Source organism: Haliotis rubra, unplaced genomic scaffold (assembly GCF_003918875.1).
Source record: "Haliotis rubra isolate DU_JTF1 unplaced genomic scaffold, ASM391887v1 Scf504, whole genome shotgun sequence".
Classification (NCBI taxonomy): Eukaryota; Metazoa; Mollusca; class Gastropoda; order Lepetellida; family Haliotidae; genus Haliotis; species Haliotis rubra.
In genome coordinates, this window is record NW_025767196.1 from 232,399 (window position 1) to 250,258 (window position 17,860).

Sequence of the window (17,860 nt, forward strand, 5' to 3'; positions counted from 1 at the left end):
TTATGTCACAGGGTTGGTGTCACTCAGTTTTGTCTCACGTTTCTGGAGCGGTAGGGTAGCCTAGTGATTAAACCATTCGCCCGTCACACCGAAGACCTGGGTTCGATTTCCTACATGGGTACAATGTGTGAAGCCCATTTCTGGTGTCCCCCGCCGTGATATTGCTGGAATATTGCAAAAGGCGGCGTAAAATTCACTCACTCACTCACGTTCAGTCAAGCAAATGTCTACTATCTATATATTTGGAAAGAGATATTCAAACGTAGCCCGCATTAATCTTTCTCGATTATGTACAAGTTTATTTGATGGTGAAATGTTTCTCACTCAAAGGTTATAATGTTTGCGGAAGAAATTCGACTTTGACAAGCCTCCTTCTGTATTAAATTCTTTGTTCAGTTCAAACAAGAAACACAAATCAGCTTATTGCTCGAGTTTGTAAAAAAAGGACGCACATCATGTACCGAATATCCTTCAACACTAACTGTTCATGTAAACACACCAGATACATGTGCATTCCTCAGAAAATGTCATTCAGTAAGGAGTAGAGGGGAACAGCTGAAATTTGATTTGGTAAAATACTCAAATTCTTAGCCAATACTATCAAGGGTGTTAGTTGTTTAAGATTTATCGTCAATATTTCAGTCATATCTCAAGTCATTAAAACGTTTAAAGATTGGAAATTACGAAGTTGCGATATACACTCAGTCACATCATGAAAGTCAAGTGAACTGAATGGTCTGGCAGTCGCTTTTCGTTTCCGTAATTCCTAAATTTAGCACCATGAATATAACCTCAAGTACAAATAGGATTGTATTTCTTTGGGTTTAAATACTATATATTGTTAATATCTTGTATATCAAGTCTAAATACCATGTCTAAAGTAATTTATCTTATCACAAGTGTCGAATAATATTGACAAATTACCATCAATCAGGCCATGAACAATATAACACTTTTTGGTTTGATGAGGTTAAAACAATGGTGTCCAAGTGACAAGTACAGAAATGAACTGAAGTTTGATACTTCATAAGTTTTGTTTTCGAAGAATGGATAGGTTTAGAATTCCAGTGTTTTCGTCGTCTGTGTTGGTGCTGTGCGCGAGCCTGGTCAGTTGTCAGCTGGTTGTGAACGTCAAGAACAAAGGTGGCGACGTGCTGGTCGAGTCGATACAGGCCAACACAACGGAGGACACCGTCACTCTCGAGTATCAGAATACAGACGGAACACTGATCACCCAATTTATTGACTTTAAATCGGTAACTTTGTTTTGACAACAATTATTTACCAGATGAAGCTTTCTATGGGGCTAGGCTATAGCTAATAATTATTAACTGGCTGAGGCTGTCGACTTTCGTTGTCGTTTCGTGTGTCTCTCCGATCCTTGGGGTTGGTTGTGTTAGGGGTAGGGGGGTTACCTCCAGCGCTACCTAAAGAGCCAATTTACGGTCTTTAGGGTTAGGCACCCTTTTGTGGTCAAACACTCCACCAGGACCCTTAGGTTTTAACACCAAATTGTGAGGTTGGTTAGGTATATATAATAAGAGCACACTTTGTACAACGGATTTCAAGTTTTGCAGACAAAATAGTAACTCTCCATGTGCTTAAAGGTAGACAATCACATGCTGATGAATTGTAGTAGTGCCCATGGCTCTGTGGTAGGGTGTTGGGTAATTAGGTTAACTCATTAGACAAGCTTAACATCCAGTTTACCATCTTGACTTTGATTCGGTGCTAATTGAAATCTGAATGTGTGCCCAGTAAAAATGCATGACTCTTGCTATGGGTCGAACATGTATCCTCTAATTAATACGATAACTTATAGATAAAATCTGATAATCAAAAACAAATTCAAGAAATGGAAAATCCCCAAATGAGATATTTGTATGTGTCCTTCATCATGTTCATCATATTATTGATGACAAAACATCTTCAGGAATGCTTTTTCATTCAAGATTTTGTTCATACATTCCATGATATATGATATACAGGAGGGGCAGAGTTTTATCTTGTCTACCTGAGTTTGTCTCCACTGCGGTAAGAGGCTGTGGGGTAACCTTGTTGTTCAAGTGTTAGGTTGATCATGTTGATGTCCCGAGTTCAATTCCCCACTTGGGAACAATGTAAGATGTCTATTTTTGTTGTTCCTTGTTGTGATATTGCTGGATCATCTGATTATTGCTAAATGCGATATAAAACCATACCCACTTACTCCATGATATTGACAGCTCGGAAAGAAACCTGTTGTCATGGTTATAGACAATTCTTATATATTTTTTCAATTACAGCATAATCCATGTTTGTTATTACTTATATTATTAGGAAGTTCAAATCTTCCGGGCATATGTAGCTGGAGAAGAAGAACGGGGTCAGAATCAGCTTCAAGTCCTGTGTTTCATCAGCAGATTCAGCAAGAATGACTTCATCTCATCAGATGCCATGTCAAAACTCAGACAGGTACGGTAGTGAAGCTCTCGTGAACCATGTGAATACTGTTCTACTTGGTCTGTGCCACAGTAGGGTACTGTGGTAACTGAGTAGCCTTCACATGTCCTGCACAAGGCATGGAATTCATATAATATCCACAAGGTTGCAATGTTATATTGCCTAGTAACTTTTTGTGCAAAACCTTTACAATTGTCTGAACTACATTGTTCACTAGTAGAATCGCTACCTCTCAGTCTGACACAGTCTGAATACATCCGGGTTAGAATTGGTCTTCAGCAACCCATGCATGTCATAAGAGGCACCTAGTGGTGGTCAGGCTCGCTGACTTGGTTGACACATGTCATCATATACCATTTGTGTAGATTGATGTTCATGCTGTTGATCACTGGATTGTCAGACTCGATTATTTACAGACCACCACCATATAGCTGGAATATTGCTGAGCATGGCATTAAATAACAAACAACCAGTCTGAATAAGATATTTGGCACAGCAAAAATTTGATGGAAATATAGTTTCCACAATTGATGTTAATAATAATATAGTTATAACCTTGTATCTAAACTACTAATGTTATCACTTGTAGATGTGACTATTCAAGCAGATTATATGAAAAACCTTTATCATAATGAAAAGGCGACTCTGCTTGTCGTACGAGGCGACTAACGGGATCGGGTGGTCAGTTTCGCTGACTTGGTTGACACATGTCATCGGTTCCCAATTGCGAAGATCGATGCTCATGCTGTTGATCACTGGATTGTCTGGTCCAGACTCGATTATTTACAGACCGCCGCCGCCATATAGCTGGGATATTGCTGAGTGCAGCGTAAATCTAAACTCACTCACTCACTGGATTTTATAGATACCTTTTGAACACTATCACAATTCTTTCCTAATATGCCCTTTAAGGGCACGAAATTTGGAATTGAATCCTATATTGTAATCCAAATGGTTTAACACTTGTATTAAATGTTACCTCAATGATCACTTCGGTTCTTTTTACAGAAAAATCCAACTGCTATTAGGAGCCCTGAGGAGGAAAAGGGCCCTGACCTGATGGTGTATGACCTGTTGACCGACCTGAACAAAAGTCACATGATTAGTCCACATGTGTTTAACATCTGCCAGGAGGCGAGGGAAACCACATTCTTCAAAGAGGGAGATCTCACCACCATATCTAGATGTAGGTACACCCACCACTGTGTATGGATGGAGGTACACTAGGGTTGTCTGTTAAGGTCGATAATTGGAAAAATCGTCGATAGGAAAAACTGTAAATGATTATTGATACAAAAATTGTGTCATCGATATATTGAATGAACTATTGTGATGAGTATAAAGTGTTGATTTACACAGACAATACACAAAGCTGCTTCTAAGTTATGTTAAGGACAGTGTTTTGTTGGTAATCCAAGCCAAATTATGTCCCCAAGTGTTTAATTGGTAGTCCAAGCCTAATTATGTCCCCACTCGCCAGTGATTTTGATTTCCATATATGGGTATAAGTACACCCATTTTTACTATATCTAAATGTAGGTACTAGTTGTACTGGGTTTCATCTCAATACAAACATATTGTTGTTAGTGTAATACACTATGCTTGTCTATCCATGGGGAATCTAGGTAAGAGTGAATGAGTTTAGTTTTATGCCGCTTTTAGCAATATTCCAGCAATATCACGGCGGGGGACACCAGAAATGGGCTTCACACATTGTGCCCATGTTGGGAATCGAACCAGGGTCCTCGGCGTGACGAGCGAACGCGTTAACCACTAAGCTACCCCACCGCCCCTAGGTAAGAAATGGCCCCAGTAACCATTTCTTTATCTCTCTCTTTTGTTTCAGGAGATGAAGGTAACAGACTTTGGTGGTATGGCAAAATGAATTTTAGGATGAAATCTATTCATACTGTATATAAAATGGGAACAAGATACCAGCATGTTTGCAAAGAAATGTATGTTTTGGCAACAAATACATCATGTTATTTCCATTGTTTCAGCATTGAATAAAGACTATAATACTCTAATGTCGGCCATGAAGAAGACATACCCCTCCAAGTACGCACGATGTCATGATACCAACGACCTGAGCAAGCCGTGTCTGTGTCACTACCAGATGTGTGTGGGGTGGTACCCTTGTGGACTCAAGTACTGCCGAGGCAAGGACTCCACTGGCAAAGTCGTCAGCTACCGTTGAGGCATCAAGACCTGTCGCAGGTGTCTTGTTTTCGAACATGTTGCCAGGCAACGATTGTGGTGTCTGTGGGATGACTCGTGAACGTGAACACCCATCATTTTGATTGTTTTATACATCAGAGGTGTAAAAGTAAGTGCTATTATATGACATTGGGAAAATATTAGTGACAGAAGATGGCAAAAAGTGGAAAAAAACGAAGGTGATAGGATGGTTAATTGTGTAGCTGGAAATTAATCTTTAAATGCAGGATTTCATATCGATGCTTATTCCTAACTTTAATTTTAGGATTACTGCTTAAACGGATGTAATGATGTTGAATTTGTGTTACCAAAGAGTATTTGTGGACTTGAGTCTGTGCTACAGGAGCTGAAGCTACCTAGCAAAAAGTGTAGCACCACTGTGGTCAAATTTTAATCATGTTACTATCCATATATGTTGTTTAAGAAATCTGCCAGAGCTGTTAAAAAACTAAACTGTCTTAGATCAGCTTTCTATTGAACACTGCCAAAACAGCCAAAAGATAGTATGTTTACATACTCATGTAAAGAAAAAAGGGAACTGCTGAAAAAAGAAACCTGTTTGTGAAGTGTGTATCCTGAAGAAATCCCTGAGATCAGCAGTATAATGCATATTTACCAGACACAGACATGCATCTCGGTGACCAAGCCCTACTACTAACTTGTTTGAGTAGCATTTAGAAGTTGGTGTGATGAACAACGAGGAGAGTTCTATGGATATACAACTTCTTTAATATAATATGAGTAGCTACACCGAAACGTCGCTCATATTATATCAAAGAAGTTGTATATCCATAGAACTCTCCTCGTTGTTCAAGCCCTACTACTACCAATACAACTTATTAGAATTTATGATATGCACTTTATGCATGTCCTCAATATGTTCTGTTTGTTTAATACGAAAGTTATGCTGACCCTTAACAAAACGTATGACTCCTGACCCATCTCTCCTGATAAGAGACCGTTCATAATAAGGCTAGGGGGTGAAGATAATTTGTATGGAGAAGCATGTACAATGTAAATGGCCTCTTTTCTCTCTCTCCCCCCCCGCAAAAAAAATAAAAAATTAATAATAATAATAAATAAATAAATAAATAAATAAATAAGATCATGTACCAAGTAAGTAATCTACCCTGCATGTCATGTAGACCTTTTACAACTACTGTTTATAATCAGGATTGTCCTGGTACAACTCCGAAGTCAAAATATTAATCAAAAACAATCCAGGGACAATCGGAGAGCTTCCATGTTGGTATTTAAGTCATACATCACCCACCTTGTGTATGTCCAACAACAACGATAATAATAATAGGACACTTGTATTGCATGTTACTCCATGCTTGATGCATGCTCGAGGCGCGCACAGTCACATAGTTCAGAGCTGTTTGAAGAGGTAGGTCTTGAGATGACGTTAATGGCTACCTACCTTGTGTGAGCCAAGAGGCGGTGGGGTAGCCTAGTGGTTAAAGCGTCCGTTGTCACGCCGAAGGCCCGGGTTTGATTCCTCACATGGGTACAATGTGTGAAGCCCATTTCTGGTGTCCCCTGCCGTGATGTTGCTGGAATATTGCTAAAAGCGGCGTAAAACTAAACACACTCACTCACTCTGATGAGCCAAAGCATTCTACATTTTGTCGTTGTTGTATTGGGAGAAGGATAGTCTATTTACAAGATGTATTGTAACCATGTACAGATGGTGTACGATGATGTGTTGTAGTGTTTTGTTTGTGATGTTAAGGAAAAGTCTTAATGACATTTTATTCTTCATCTGATTCCTAATCAAAATTTAGGTCAATTATCATGATCAAGCACATGTATGTGATGTAACGATGTTGTGACAGTTATATAGCATACAGCATGTTGCATGACACAAAGGGGCGGTTACAGCATTCACTTGTCACACTGAAGACCCGGGTTCGTTTCCCCACATGGGTACAATGTGTGAAGCCCATTTCTGGTGTACCCTGATGTGATATTGCTGGAATATTGCTAAAAGCGGTGTAAAGCCAAACTCACTCACTCACATGACACAAGAACACTCACTCGCTCACATGATACAGGAACACACACTCACTCACTCACATGAAACAAGAACACCGACTCACATTGACTGGAGACGCACGTCGAACAGACACAACACACTGCTAGCAAACAGAGTCAGACATTTTTTCTGTATTGTTTTACATACCTTCAGAAAATTGCATTTAAGATGAATTTCATACTTTCATATTATCTTCATCTGTGGGGGGATGGCTCAATGTTGGAACGAATTTAGACCTCCCATTTCCATGGCTTAGACTTTAAATTCACAGAAGAAACGATTTTGTTGCTGTTTACCAAAGTTCTTATAATGAACAACCAGTATTAGATGTGGAACGATATATATTTGGCAAAAAGGTTGGAAATCGTGGTTATCTCAACTATAAAAAAGAATCAGGATTGTGATAAAATTCTATTCCATGCTGGTTGTGGTTTCCATAGTTGCATTTCTTTGTAAAACCAGGATCACAAAGAGTTCGTTCTGCTGTGACTGTTGCAGCATACGAAATCTATGCTGATCCTGTGGTTCCTGGCTAGTAAAAATTCACCAGGACCACTAAATTATAAGTCTGCAGTGTTCCTGGTGGCCAGTGAATTTTGTATTGATATTTAAATCTACAAATGTTATTTTGGACCATTGAAGTACAGACAAGACCACTAATTATTGTCCACTCACTGGTCCTGTCAGTCTAAGTAATTTAGGCTCAGTATTATTCGTTACACTGCAATACTGAGTCTAACAAACCCTAGTAGAAGGTCACGTCAGCTAACCTTTTGGACTGACCAATCAGAACACAGCTTACCAAATCGTGAAAGTTAAACATACCGTTTGAACCTTTACCTAAAAAACTTGAACGATTCCGAATGCTATTTTCCGCACGATCGCTTCCGAGTGATACACATGGAGGACGTGAGTAAACAGTCACTGAAAATAGCGTTTTTGTCAATATTCAAGGAAGTCATCTTGCAAAAATATAAGCTAATAGTAACCATGTCATTAGAAACCCATAAGCGTATATACTGCAGGTCAAATATCTGTGTTTTATGCAGATTTTTGTTTATTGATAGATCGGTGTCGGCGACCAGGGAAGAGTAAATACAAACCATTTTGTAAGTCCCGCTGAACCCTAACAAGTAGTCGTTGTCTGAATGGTTAAATCTGTTCGTCCATCTCATGTTTGATTGCACAGTCATAGGTCGCTCAAAGGTTAGCTGACACGACCTTCTACTAGGTTTTGTTAAGACTCAGTATAGCAGTGTAACGAAAAATACTGAGCCTAAGTTTACGTAGACTGTGGTCCTGTGGTCTAGTTGGAAATTTTGAAAGGTTTCTTTTCCTGCTGTTGTCACATTGTAGAATCTAGCTTTAAAATACCAGTTGTCTTGCCTGTCTGTATTGACATTACAGTGTTTGGATGTGATTATGTGGTGTCTTATACCTGTCACATCATCATAAAACCATACTGACTCACTACTAATAATTAGTAGGTGGGTATTGCAAGGAATTTTCATATTGCGATAAATTGCGATGCGAAAGCCTGTATTGCGATATGTATTGCAATATATTGCAAGAAGTTATCTTTAACAAAAAATATGTATAATCGAGTTAATGCTTGATTTATAAAGTAAAAACGCAACAAAATCACAATGCTTGATTAGGCGTTAATAAAAACTTTTAATCATGACAAAATAAAAATGTAAATAATGTTTGGCACAAATGAAACAAGGAAAGGAACAATTTAAAAAATGGAAATATCCGAAGATTTCCGAGTGTTACGAAGTTTTCCGAATGCATGTCAAAATACCGGTTTTCGATCAGCGTATCGCAATACGTATAGTTTTCATGTCTGAACCGGTAAATCGGTTATATTGCGCAGCCCTTCTCATAATGTCATCTTCTCAAGTAGTCCTGTTTTTTCCCTCTAAATCAAAAGTTTCATATATGTGTCTGTTGCTATGGTGACAGTATTGTTATATCCACCGAATGAACTTTTTGCACACATTGTCATAGTAACAGTGTGATATCCACCGGATGTATGCTGTATTCAGTGTATTCTATAAGCATGATAAGTGCTGGTCATATATAATGTCATGCTTTGATATCATGTGTTTCATATTTATATATGCTTTCTTATATTTAAATAAAAGACTTTATTATCAGTTGTTGTTGTGAGTCATTTGAGATGTGAAATGATATTTCCAGGTCCTTTTTTTGCATTAATTTTCAATTAGATTTTCAGTTTAAGTACCAGGCACTGTTTTGGTTGAAATGTATGAACCATCTCCAAAATATGCGTAATAATGCAGAAAAATTGAAACAGAAAATGTTTAGGTATGTGTCTGAGGCTGACAAGTGTAATCTTTTATCAGTGTGAGTGAGTTAAATTTAACGCTGCTTTTAGCAATATTCCAGCAATACCACGGCTTGGTCACCAGAAATGGGCTTCACACATTGTAGACATGTGGGGAATCAAACATGGGTCTTCGGCCTGATGAGATGATGTTTCAACCACTAGGCTACCGCCCTTTATCAGTGTGCATCTGGGATTGGAACACATGGATTCTGGGGCAGCTCATCCCTATACAGCAAACATGCTATTTGGCTGGTTGGATGACAAATTAGAGTTACTTCCCTTAGCTTAGGATGCTTGTCTATCTACACTGTAATTTTCCACTTACACATGTACATGACATGAGTGTATATGCTTCATCAGACTAAGGCCACAAAGTATTTATGTTGACTGTACAGTGACTGATGCTCTATAACCACATGATTCTGTTTACAATATTATTAGAATTGGCATCATCTATAATAATCATAGTAGATTCGATTCTTGATCTGGGACCCGTGAAGATCCCAATTCCGTAGATGATGCTCATGCTATTGATCACTGGATTGTCTGGTCCAGACTTGATTATATACAGACTGCGTAAAGTCCGCTCACTGGTCCAGAGCGATTATATAGCTGGAATGGCTGGAATTTTGCAGAGTGCAGTGTTAAACAATCAATGTTGAAATGTCCATCATATCAAATTAGTTACGTCTGAGTGAGTTTTGGTTTTACACCGCTTTTAGCAATATTCCAGCAGTATCGCGGCGGGGTACACCAGAAATGGGCTTCACTCATTGTACCCATGTGGGGAATGAACCTGGGTCTTCGGCGTGACGAGCAGACACTTTAACCACTAGGCTACCCCACAGCCCCCGTGAAGTTGATAAGAGTTGTTGAGTAGGTGATGTCATTTCCAAAACAAGATGGCGTTGAATGGATCCAGAGTGTTTATCAGAATAGAATGAACAATATTGGACAAACAAGGATTATTATTAGTTCTGTTACAATTCACTTGTGTATTCTATAAATAGAATCATTCGTGAATTTAATGTCATTCATGATAATAGAATCAGATATTTACAGATATTTTTCTGAAGAATGTTTTTCATTTTTTGAACTCATGGAACATTTACAAGCCATGCAGTAGTGTAACTTGTGACATTTGCCAAAGCTTCTTTCGCTTCTGTGATTGGGTTGCAAGTCTCAATGTCACAATGTATTGGGGTTTTTCGGCAATGTGAAAAATGTCATTGAAATCTTTCAAGCCCAACAGTTACATGACGTTTGTTATTTAATTTCTTGATACCAGAAAATGTATACATAGGAGATTTGTATTCTTTAAACACATTTTCGAGAAACATCATATTCACCCCATAGTGTATTCACTGCAGCAATTAGTATGTTGTATATCCATATATTGTATATGTTTTTAATTGTTTTTCAAATCAAGACAATCAATGTCCCAGTTCTGCTAAAAAATCCTCAAAGAGCTTTTAAAAATTTCGTTAAAAATCTATTAAATCATACAGTTTATTCTGATAAAACACAAATTTGGGTAAAAATATATTTACTCCTCCACTGTGGTTGGGTAAGTTGCCTTCCTCCATGACAAAGACTCAAACACAGTATGTGAGTATGTGATGTTTTAATGCATATGAACAAATACATCTGTGCACATCTAGATAGCTATAATACACTTCCATTTACATCAGTTACAAGGTTTATACATGACTGTAATACATTAGTTGGACATGTTTCATCAAGTGGACTTGATAATCCTAGGATGAAAGTCTTCCCAACTGTCCTGGATTACCTGAGGGTAGCCTCACACAATCACACAAGTGGAGTATAGTGATACCCCACTGTCAAAGTCTCCCAATGTGTGTCCACTCCTCCACGAATACTTGAGGGTAACCACACACTACACATGGGTAGAGCAGGTCCTGACATCCCACGGTGAAAGTCTTCCAATGGTAGCCCCACACAACACAAGGGTATTTTAAGTCCTGATACCCCTGGGTCAAAGTCTTACCATGTGTGTCCTGTCCTCCAGGAATACTTGAGAGTAACCCCACACATCACATGGGTAAGAGCAAGACCTGTTACCCCAAGATGAAAGTCTTCCCAGCTGTCCTGTCCTCTTGGAATACCCAAGGGTAATCCTTCACAACACATGGAGCATAGCAAGTCCTGATATCCCATGGTGAAAGTCTTCCCTGCACTAATCCAGGAATATCTTGGGGTAACTTTTCACAACAGACGACTGCAAGAGGTCCTCAACAAATCACAATGTCATTATCAGCAACAAAACAAGGCTATTACAATATGATGCTATCACTAACTGGTTAAGAAAATAGAATTATTAAATGATAGTAATTGATACCTTGGAAGTAACCCAACTCCATGCATCATCAAATTATATGTTTCTGCTTCAAGGCTAAATAATAAAAATAGAAATCGCTATACCTAATTTTGAATTTATGAGGTTTCAATCTACTGAGATACTACTGCCTGAGATTACTGGTGATTTCATACCATCAGCATTGTCGAACGATATCATATTTTACGCGTAAGTTTTAATTCCTTAGAGACTTTGCTTCTCTAATCATAGATATGAATGAGTAATATTCAAACTGGAATGACACAAGTGATTGTCAGTTCATTTTGATTTTGTTTGACCTATAATCAGTCCTTCCTGGATTCCGCGGTTGCAGAATAAATCACGGAAATTACCTTTTGATGCAGAAAAACGTATGGTCCAAGGAAAACTCATTTTCATGCAGAATTTGCCATTTTTCTGCTGCAGAATTCACTTATATTGAAAGTTGAATCAAGATTGACTATCAACCGAAATGAAAAGTAGGGGGTAAATGTCAAAAGTATGATTAGTTACATGAAAACGAACTGAGACATTTGTTATATGGATATTTTCAAAATATTCATGAATAAAGATGATTTATTCATAAGGTAATATTTTCTTCAGCACCTTACAATAATATAATTTGAATTTGACACTGCAATTATGTTCGCAAAATCAATCTTTTTGAAGATTGAAATTGCATTATTTTGAGTGTTTTTTTTCTTCAAGTTGTTAACTGCAGAATTTTTTGCAGAATTTTCAAAAATGGGATGCAGAATTTACTTAAATTTGCCGCAGAATTCTTAAAAAATTGTCACCGATTCCAGGAGGGACTGTATAACTAAAAATAACGTTGATGAATCAGTGAGTTGTACTTAATGTCGTAATCAAACTTCTGTTTATTCCTCATGAATCGAACAGATATGATGGGCTAGATTGTGATCCTGAGTAAATCACACACAGTACAAAAGGCCCCAAACCCTAACACACACCACCCTGTCACCCCTACCTCCTAACCACTGGGTTTCAGTCTGCTCAAGCATCAGTATTCACCAAACTACCAATACATTATCAATTAATTGGCCCTGATCACATAAATGACAAAGCAGAAATTGTCATCAAAGTTTACATAAATATACAGATAAATACAATGGATTCAGAATACACAATGACCACCCAAACCTTCTGTCGTCTGTCTCCCAGATCCTACAGAATGAATTAAATATGGAATCTAACTCAGTTCAGAAATAACTTGATAAGTCTAGATTGCCCAGCTTGGAAATAAATAGAGGTTTGTTTTAAATGTTGGTCAATGATATTTTTCTCACTGGTTTATTTCAAGTAGTAATGTTTTTAAAAGGAACATTCCTGTAGATCCATGATGACTTTCCTATTTCTGGTAAAGCTGCCTCTTTCAACCATCAATGTCTTACAGGGAACACTGTAGAGTATCTGGAGCTGATATTGTCATGCCTGTTTTATCATGTTATCTTTTGTAGTATGCAAGTTGGGATATTTGGCATCTGCTATCGTGTTTGAATAGTTTAAATTGTACAAGTACACTTACCTCAACACAGAATCATGGCCATGCAATGTCTAAACATTACACATTTTAGTTTCAGTAGGTATCTGAGGCTGTTGCTGAAATTTACGAAATAAAATCCAAACCGAGTCCAGAACTAATCTTTATGTGGAACGGTCTGCAGAAGGCAAACTAGCAGAGCTGAGAATCTACTAAGAGACAGTTCTTTTCATCACGAGTTGACAGAAAACAGATCCAATCTGTCAGTAAACAAACTCTATAATTTTATAAACACTATGGCTCTCAGGCATAAGCAGCCTATCATGGACTGATGTTATTTTTTCAACTTTGAAACAATTCTTTAATCCAGGTGGGAAACATGGGGACAAATAATACATTCAACATATATGCATAATGTTACGCTTTTTCGTGAATATTTAGGCCTATATTTTATATACTGGGGCATATGCCCTCACTTTAGCTTCCTTTTGATGCAATAAAAGACTTATTATCCCTTTAGACTTGCCTGAAATTGATTGTCTGTGTTTGCTGAATACTGGTTTCAAACACAAGTTGTGCATAAGATATTCGTAAAGAGCTCTCTAAGGGACATAACTCTATGAGGTTTGCTTGAAATAACGTTTGTCTGGCTGAGGGCGCGGGATACTCTATTTCCGATGACTGAGAATGAGTGAGTGAGTATATTTTTTATGGCGCTCTTAGCAATATCGTGGTGAAATGGGCTTCACACACTGTACCCATTTCAGGAATTGAACCTGGGTCTTCGGCGTGACAAGCGAACGCTTTAACCACTAGGCTACCCCACTACCCCAATCACGATGAGAAAATGTATGAAGGTTGGTGGTCCGGCTTACATACTGGACATACCATTTTGATATTGATTTTAAGGGTCAAGTTATCAAGATCGGCAAATCAACGGTCATATACAGTAAGTAGAATTACATCTGTGTCATGATTTCCTGAAACAATTTGCTCAGATTCTGATTGTGTGTAATTTCTTTCACTGTTGGAATGGCGGAGAACATTTGCTGGCCACTGTGACAAAGCTGGTATATTGTTCTGGAACACACAGCATCAACTCACTCACCTGCTGGTTGACATGGTCCATGTACTGATGTCCAGCTTGACCGACTGGGTCAGTGACGTCCTGTATGTAGGCCTGTTTGTTCAGGTAGCCGTCCGAATGGTGATGCGCTGGTGGTGGAGACATAAGCTTCAGGTTGACGTCCACACTTATCCTTTGACCATCTGATGTTATCACTTCCTGCGATATCGGCTTCAGCTCCAGGGGGCGCCTCTGGGGGGAGGATGGGAACGAGTGTGGAGGGGAGGCATAGTTATGTGGACCTGAATTCACAGCTTGAGGCAGGAAGGCTGGACGGGGTAACGGTACTTTGGGGTTGGCAGACAACCCACTGTCACTGGGATATTTGACAAGCTTTGATCCAGGCTTCTTCTTTGTGCCTTGTTTCCCGGCCGACCTCTGCTGCAGTTTAGCAGCTCTCTGGGCCCACAAATCTTCAGCTGAGGCAGGTTTCTGATTCAATGGTCTGGGAGGGCGGTGTGCGTCTGCTCCATCTAAAGAGTTCACAGTCCGAGCAGACGACTGCCCTGCCTCATCATGTTTAGGCTTCACTTTGGGTTTGATGAAAAAAGTATCTAATTTGGACTTTTCCTCCCTTTTGATATCTCTGATTTGCTTGTAAGACTTTGGTGGTTGGCGTCCGTAGTCAAACCTGTTATTTGTGACATAATCATACATGGGCCTCTGTGGACTTGACATTTCCATCTTTGGTTCCACATTTTCATTCACATATCGATCAACTCTATTCTGGTTGGGGTATCCTCCTCTCAACTCAGGTCTGTTGTCATACTGACCATTCTCAGGCCTACCATTTGCATCATCATAGTACATGTAATCGCCATTAGGATTAGCTTGTTCATATTCGTTGTACTGAGGACGATAACTTGATTCTGAATCATATGATTGATGAATTCTATCCTCGGGGATAAAGGAAGAAACATGAGGATTCCGTTGTGGGTATCCTTGATTGTTGTCATAGTAACCAGAGGTCGGAAACTGCTGTTGATGAGGGTAGTCTCGCTGCCCTTGAGGAGATGGCTCATAATACTGAGGCTGGGCTTGGTATGTCCGACCTGAAAGTTGATTGGGATGCTTTTGATATCCTTGATGTTCCTGTGGATAGAAGGGAGGTTCACTTGGAGGTTCCGGGTAGTCATCTCTCCGTTGTTGATGGCGGTAGTCTGTTTCTGAGGTGTACCCATCCACAGCATTTTGTCTATGGAACTGACCCCCTACGTCCTCCTTCTCCGCCTCGAAAGGAGGGGCCGAGAAAGGCTGGGGAGGTGGGTTCCTCCATGTGGTGTTCTCCATCTGTCCATATCTCGGGGCAACACCTCGATCAGATTGCCCTGGGTACAGTTCCATGGAATCACGGGGTCCACTGCCTCGGCCCTCACGGTAATTATCTCCAGCCATATCTAGAGAATCTTGCATGAAGTCATGATCCGTGTCAGGGGATAAAGGTAATTTAGGGATTTCCGCACTTTCTAATGTCTGTCCGCTCTGATGTATTCTTTGTTTCAACACATCCTGATATTTGGACTCACGGTCCAGCTCTTCTTCATCTCTTGGGTCAAATGTTGGCTTGTCTGGAAGAACTAAACCCTTAGCAGGGCTCAACACAGATTCTTGTCGATTTGGATTTCTTAAAGCTGACTTGTAAGTTACATCATGACCTTGACTTGACCTGTGAGCAGCCCTCGCATCTTCCTCAAGGTCAAGCTGGTTTTTGTCTTCAAATCTATCGCTATCCTGATACCGCACGTGTTTGCCACTACTCTTCTTCTTGGATTTGTTTTGGACAGTTGATTCATCAAGCTGCCTGTAGGTGTCACTCATATCCTGGTAATCATCAACGCGACTACTCACAAATCGGAACTCATCTTCTTCATCACGAGTGAAAGCTGGAGATTCCACGTAAACTTTCCGGTTTCTAGCTGCACTCATAGTATTCTGTGACTCATTCCTTAACAGAAAAACTTTACTCCTGCTGGAATCTGCTGAGTCAGCAGTCCTCCCTGTACTTCCCACCTCCTCTGCACCGACACTGGAGGAGAGAGAGTCTCGCTCAAACACGGGACTCTCCCGATTCTGGGCTTCCGGCTGAGGACTTTCTGACAGGAACTTGCAGAAAGTTTTTATCTATTTCAACCTTGTCCTTGTGTTTTGGGGTGTCATCAAAAGTGTTCTCTTGAACAACAACAGATGGAGTCTTGGCTGGAGATGGATCTCGATCTCGACTCTCAGCCTCTGGATCTGGAGACAAGGACGTTAAATGTTTCTCTAGGTCAGTCTCTGTGAACTCTAGGGAGTCAGGAAAATGGATTAATTTGGAGCCTGACTGCACAGACACAGGAGCTGCTTCTTTTGTAGGAGAAACACTATTTGTTCTTGGCGTTGGCGATTCACTATTTGACCTTGGCGTTGGAGAGGCACTGTCTGACCTTGGCGTTGGAGATGCAGTGTCTGACCTTGGCGTTGGAGACGCAGTGTCTGACCTTGGCGTTGGAGACGCACTATTTGACTTCGGTGTCGGTGTGGTTTCTTCCTCCTCTGCTACAGCAGCAGAAGTAAGCTGGGTTTCCTGAGATCTGGACTTGAGAGAAACATATCTGGGAAAGTACTGATTTGGCTGAGTAGGTGTGAGGCCTGAAGCTCTGAGTATATCAGGATTCGCTACAGCATACACACTAGTCGAACTCGACCTTCCCGCGTCCTTTATATCTGTGGAAGGAGCTCGAGCTGATGGGAGGAGTGCACTGGGTTTCGGTTGGGGATAGTCCCGTCTATATGATACAACCTGCGATGTCTGGGATTGTCTACCAACACTCTCTGTATCTTCCTCTAAAGGAGACCCTTGTTCACTTTGCGAATTGTTATTTGCGTCTAAAGGAGCCTTACTGTTCCTTTGGCTTCTGTGAGTGTCTGTGAAAGTGGACTTCTGGGTCAAACTGTCACTGGAATTTTCTGTAAGCAGTGAAAGTAGGTCGGCGTTCTGCGTGTGTATTTTACCCTGTGAATTGTTAACGTATCCTGATGTATCCTGGTTGACACTCATGATAGGCAGGAGACGGCAGCGTCGGCCATGTTAGGGCCACCACACACACAAGGAAGCCAGGATGCTGCTGCTGCTGCTGCCTGCAATAGACACACACAAATTACAAGGAGGCGGATAACTAGTTCATGAAAGTAGTCACGAAGACAATAGATCAAAGTATCAAGTGTTCAATATAATAGACGGCAGCGTCGACCATGTTAGTGCCACCACACACAGAAGGAAGCCAGGATGCTGCTGCTGCTGCTGCCTGCAATAGACACACACAGATTACAAGGAGGCTGATAACTAGTTCATGAAACTAGTCACGAAGAAAACAGATCAATAGACATTGTTTAAATTTGGTTTACGAATCCAATGAAACCTGAAATGTGAAAAAATAAATGAATTAATAAAAGCAGTGTTTTTAGTTTTCTGCAGATCATAATTAAGTATAATACATGTACTATAAAAAGACCCAACTTTACTGTTGCTTTCAATTATACATTAGAACTGATTGAAATTATGTTTCTACAAGCTTGGTTGATATCGTATCCCAATTGCATAGATGCTCATGCTGTTGATCACTGATTTGTCTAGTCCAGTGTCGAATTACAGACCATCGTCTTATAGCTGGAATATAGCTGAGTGCGGCATTATACAACAAACACACAACCAGAGGTCCAGATAAGATTTAGCTCATGTGGGTACTGTACCCACTGTATTTTTTTGGAGTGGGTATTATGAATATTGAGTCGGTTTTCATTTTCCGTTACCCACTGCTTTTAAATATGTGCGTATTTCAGTCATT

General features: G+C 39.8%; 2 protein-coding genes across 2 annotated transcripts; one reads left to right on the plus strand and one right to left on the minus strand.

Moving 5' to 3' along the window:
- The first annotated feature begins 960 nt into the window (after positions 1-960).
- Positions 961-7,121, plus strand: LOC124291995 (out at first protein-like). Its single transcript, XM_046729072.1, has 4 exons — positions 961-1,256; positions 2,320-2,454; positions 3,451-3,628; positions 4,443-7,121. Exons 1-4 carry the CDS (start codon positions 1,047-1,049, stop codon positions 4,637-4,639), a joined length of 720 nt encoding a protein of 239 aa, XP_046585028.1. The 5' UTR covers positions 961-1,046; the 3' UTR covers positions 4,640-7,121.
- A 6,810-nt stretch (positions 7,122-13,931) lies between these two features.
- On the minus strand, positions 13,932-17,158 carry LOC124291983. The gene is made up of 2 exons (XM_046729061.1): positions 16,090-17,158; positions 13,932-16,046 (listed from the first exon to the last, which is right to left on the minus strand). The coding sequence occupies exons 1-2, from the start codon at positions 17,071-17,073 to the stop codon at positions 13,932-13,934; spliced, it is 3,099 nt and encodes a 1,032-aa protein (XP_046585017.1). The 5' UTR covers positions 17,074-17,158.
- Between the last annotated feature and the right edge of the window lie 702 nt (positions 17,159-17,860).

Coding starts and splice junctions, on each gene's coding strand:
- LOC124291995 (XM_046729072.1), top strand. CDS start 1,047: ATGGATAGGTTTAGAATTCCAGTGTTTTCGTCGTCTGTGTTGGTGCTG. Junction 2,455..3,450: donor CCATGTCAAAACTCAGACAG/GTACGGTAGTGA, acceptor TTCTTTTTACAG/AAAAATCCAACTGCTATTAG. Junction 3,629..4,442: donor TCTCACCACCATATCTAGAT/GTAGGTACACCC, acceptor CCATTGTTTCAG/CATTGAATAAAGACTATAAT.
- LOC124291983 (XM_046729061.1), bottom strand. CDS start 17,073: ATGAGTGTCAACCAGGATACATCAGGATACGTTAACAATTCACAGGGT. Junction 16,047..16,089: donor CAGAATCGGGAGAGTCCCGT/GTTTGAGCGAGA, acceptor GGTGCAGAGGAG/GTGGGAAGTACAGGGAGGAC.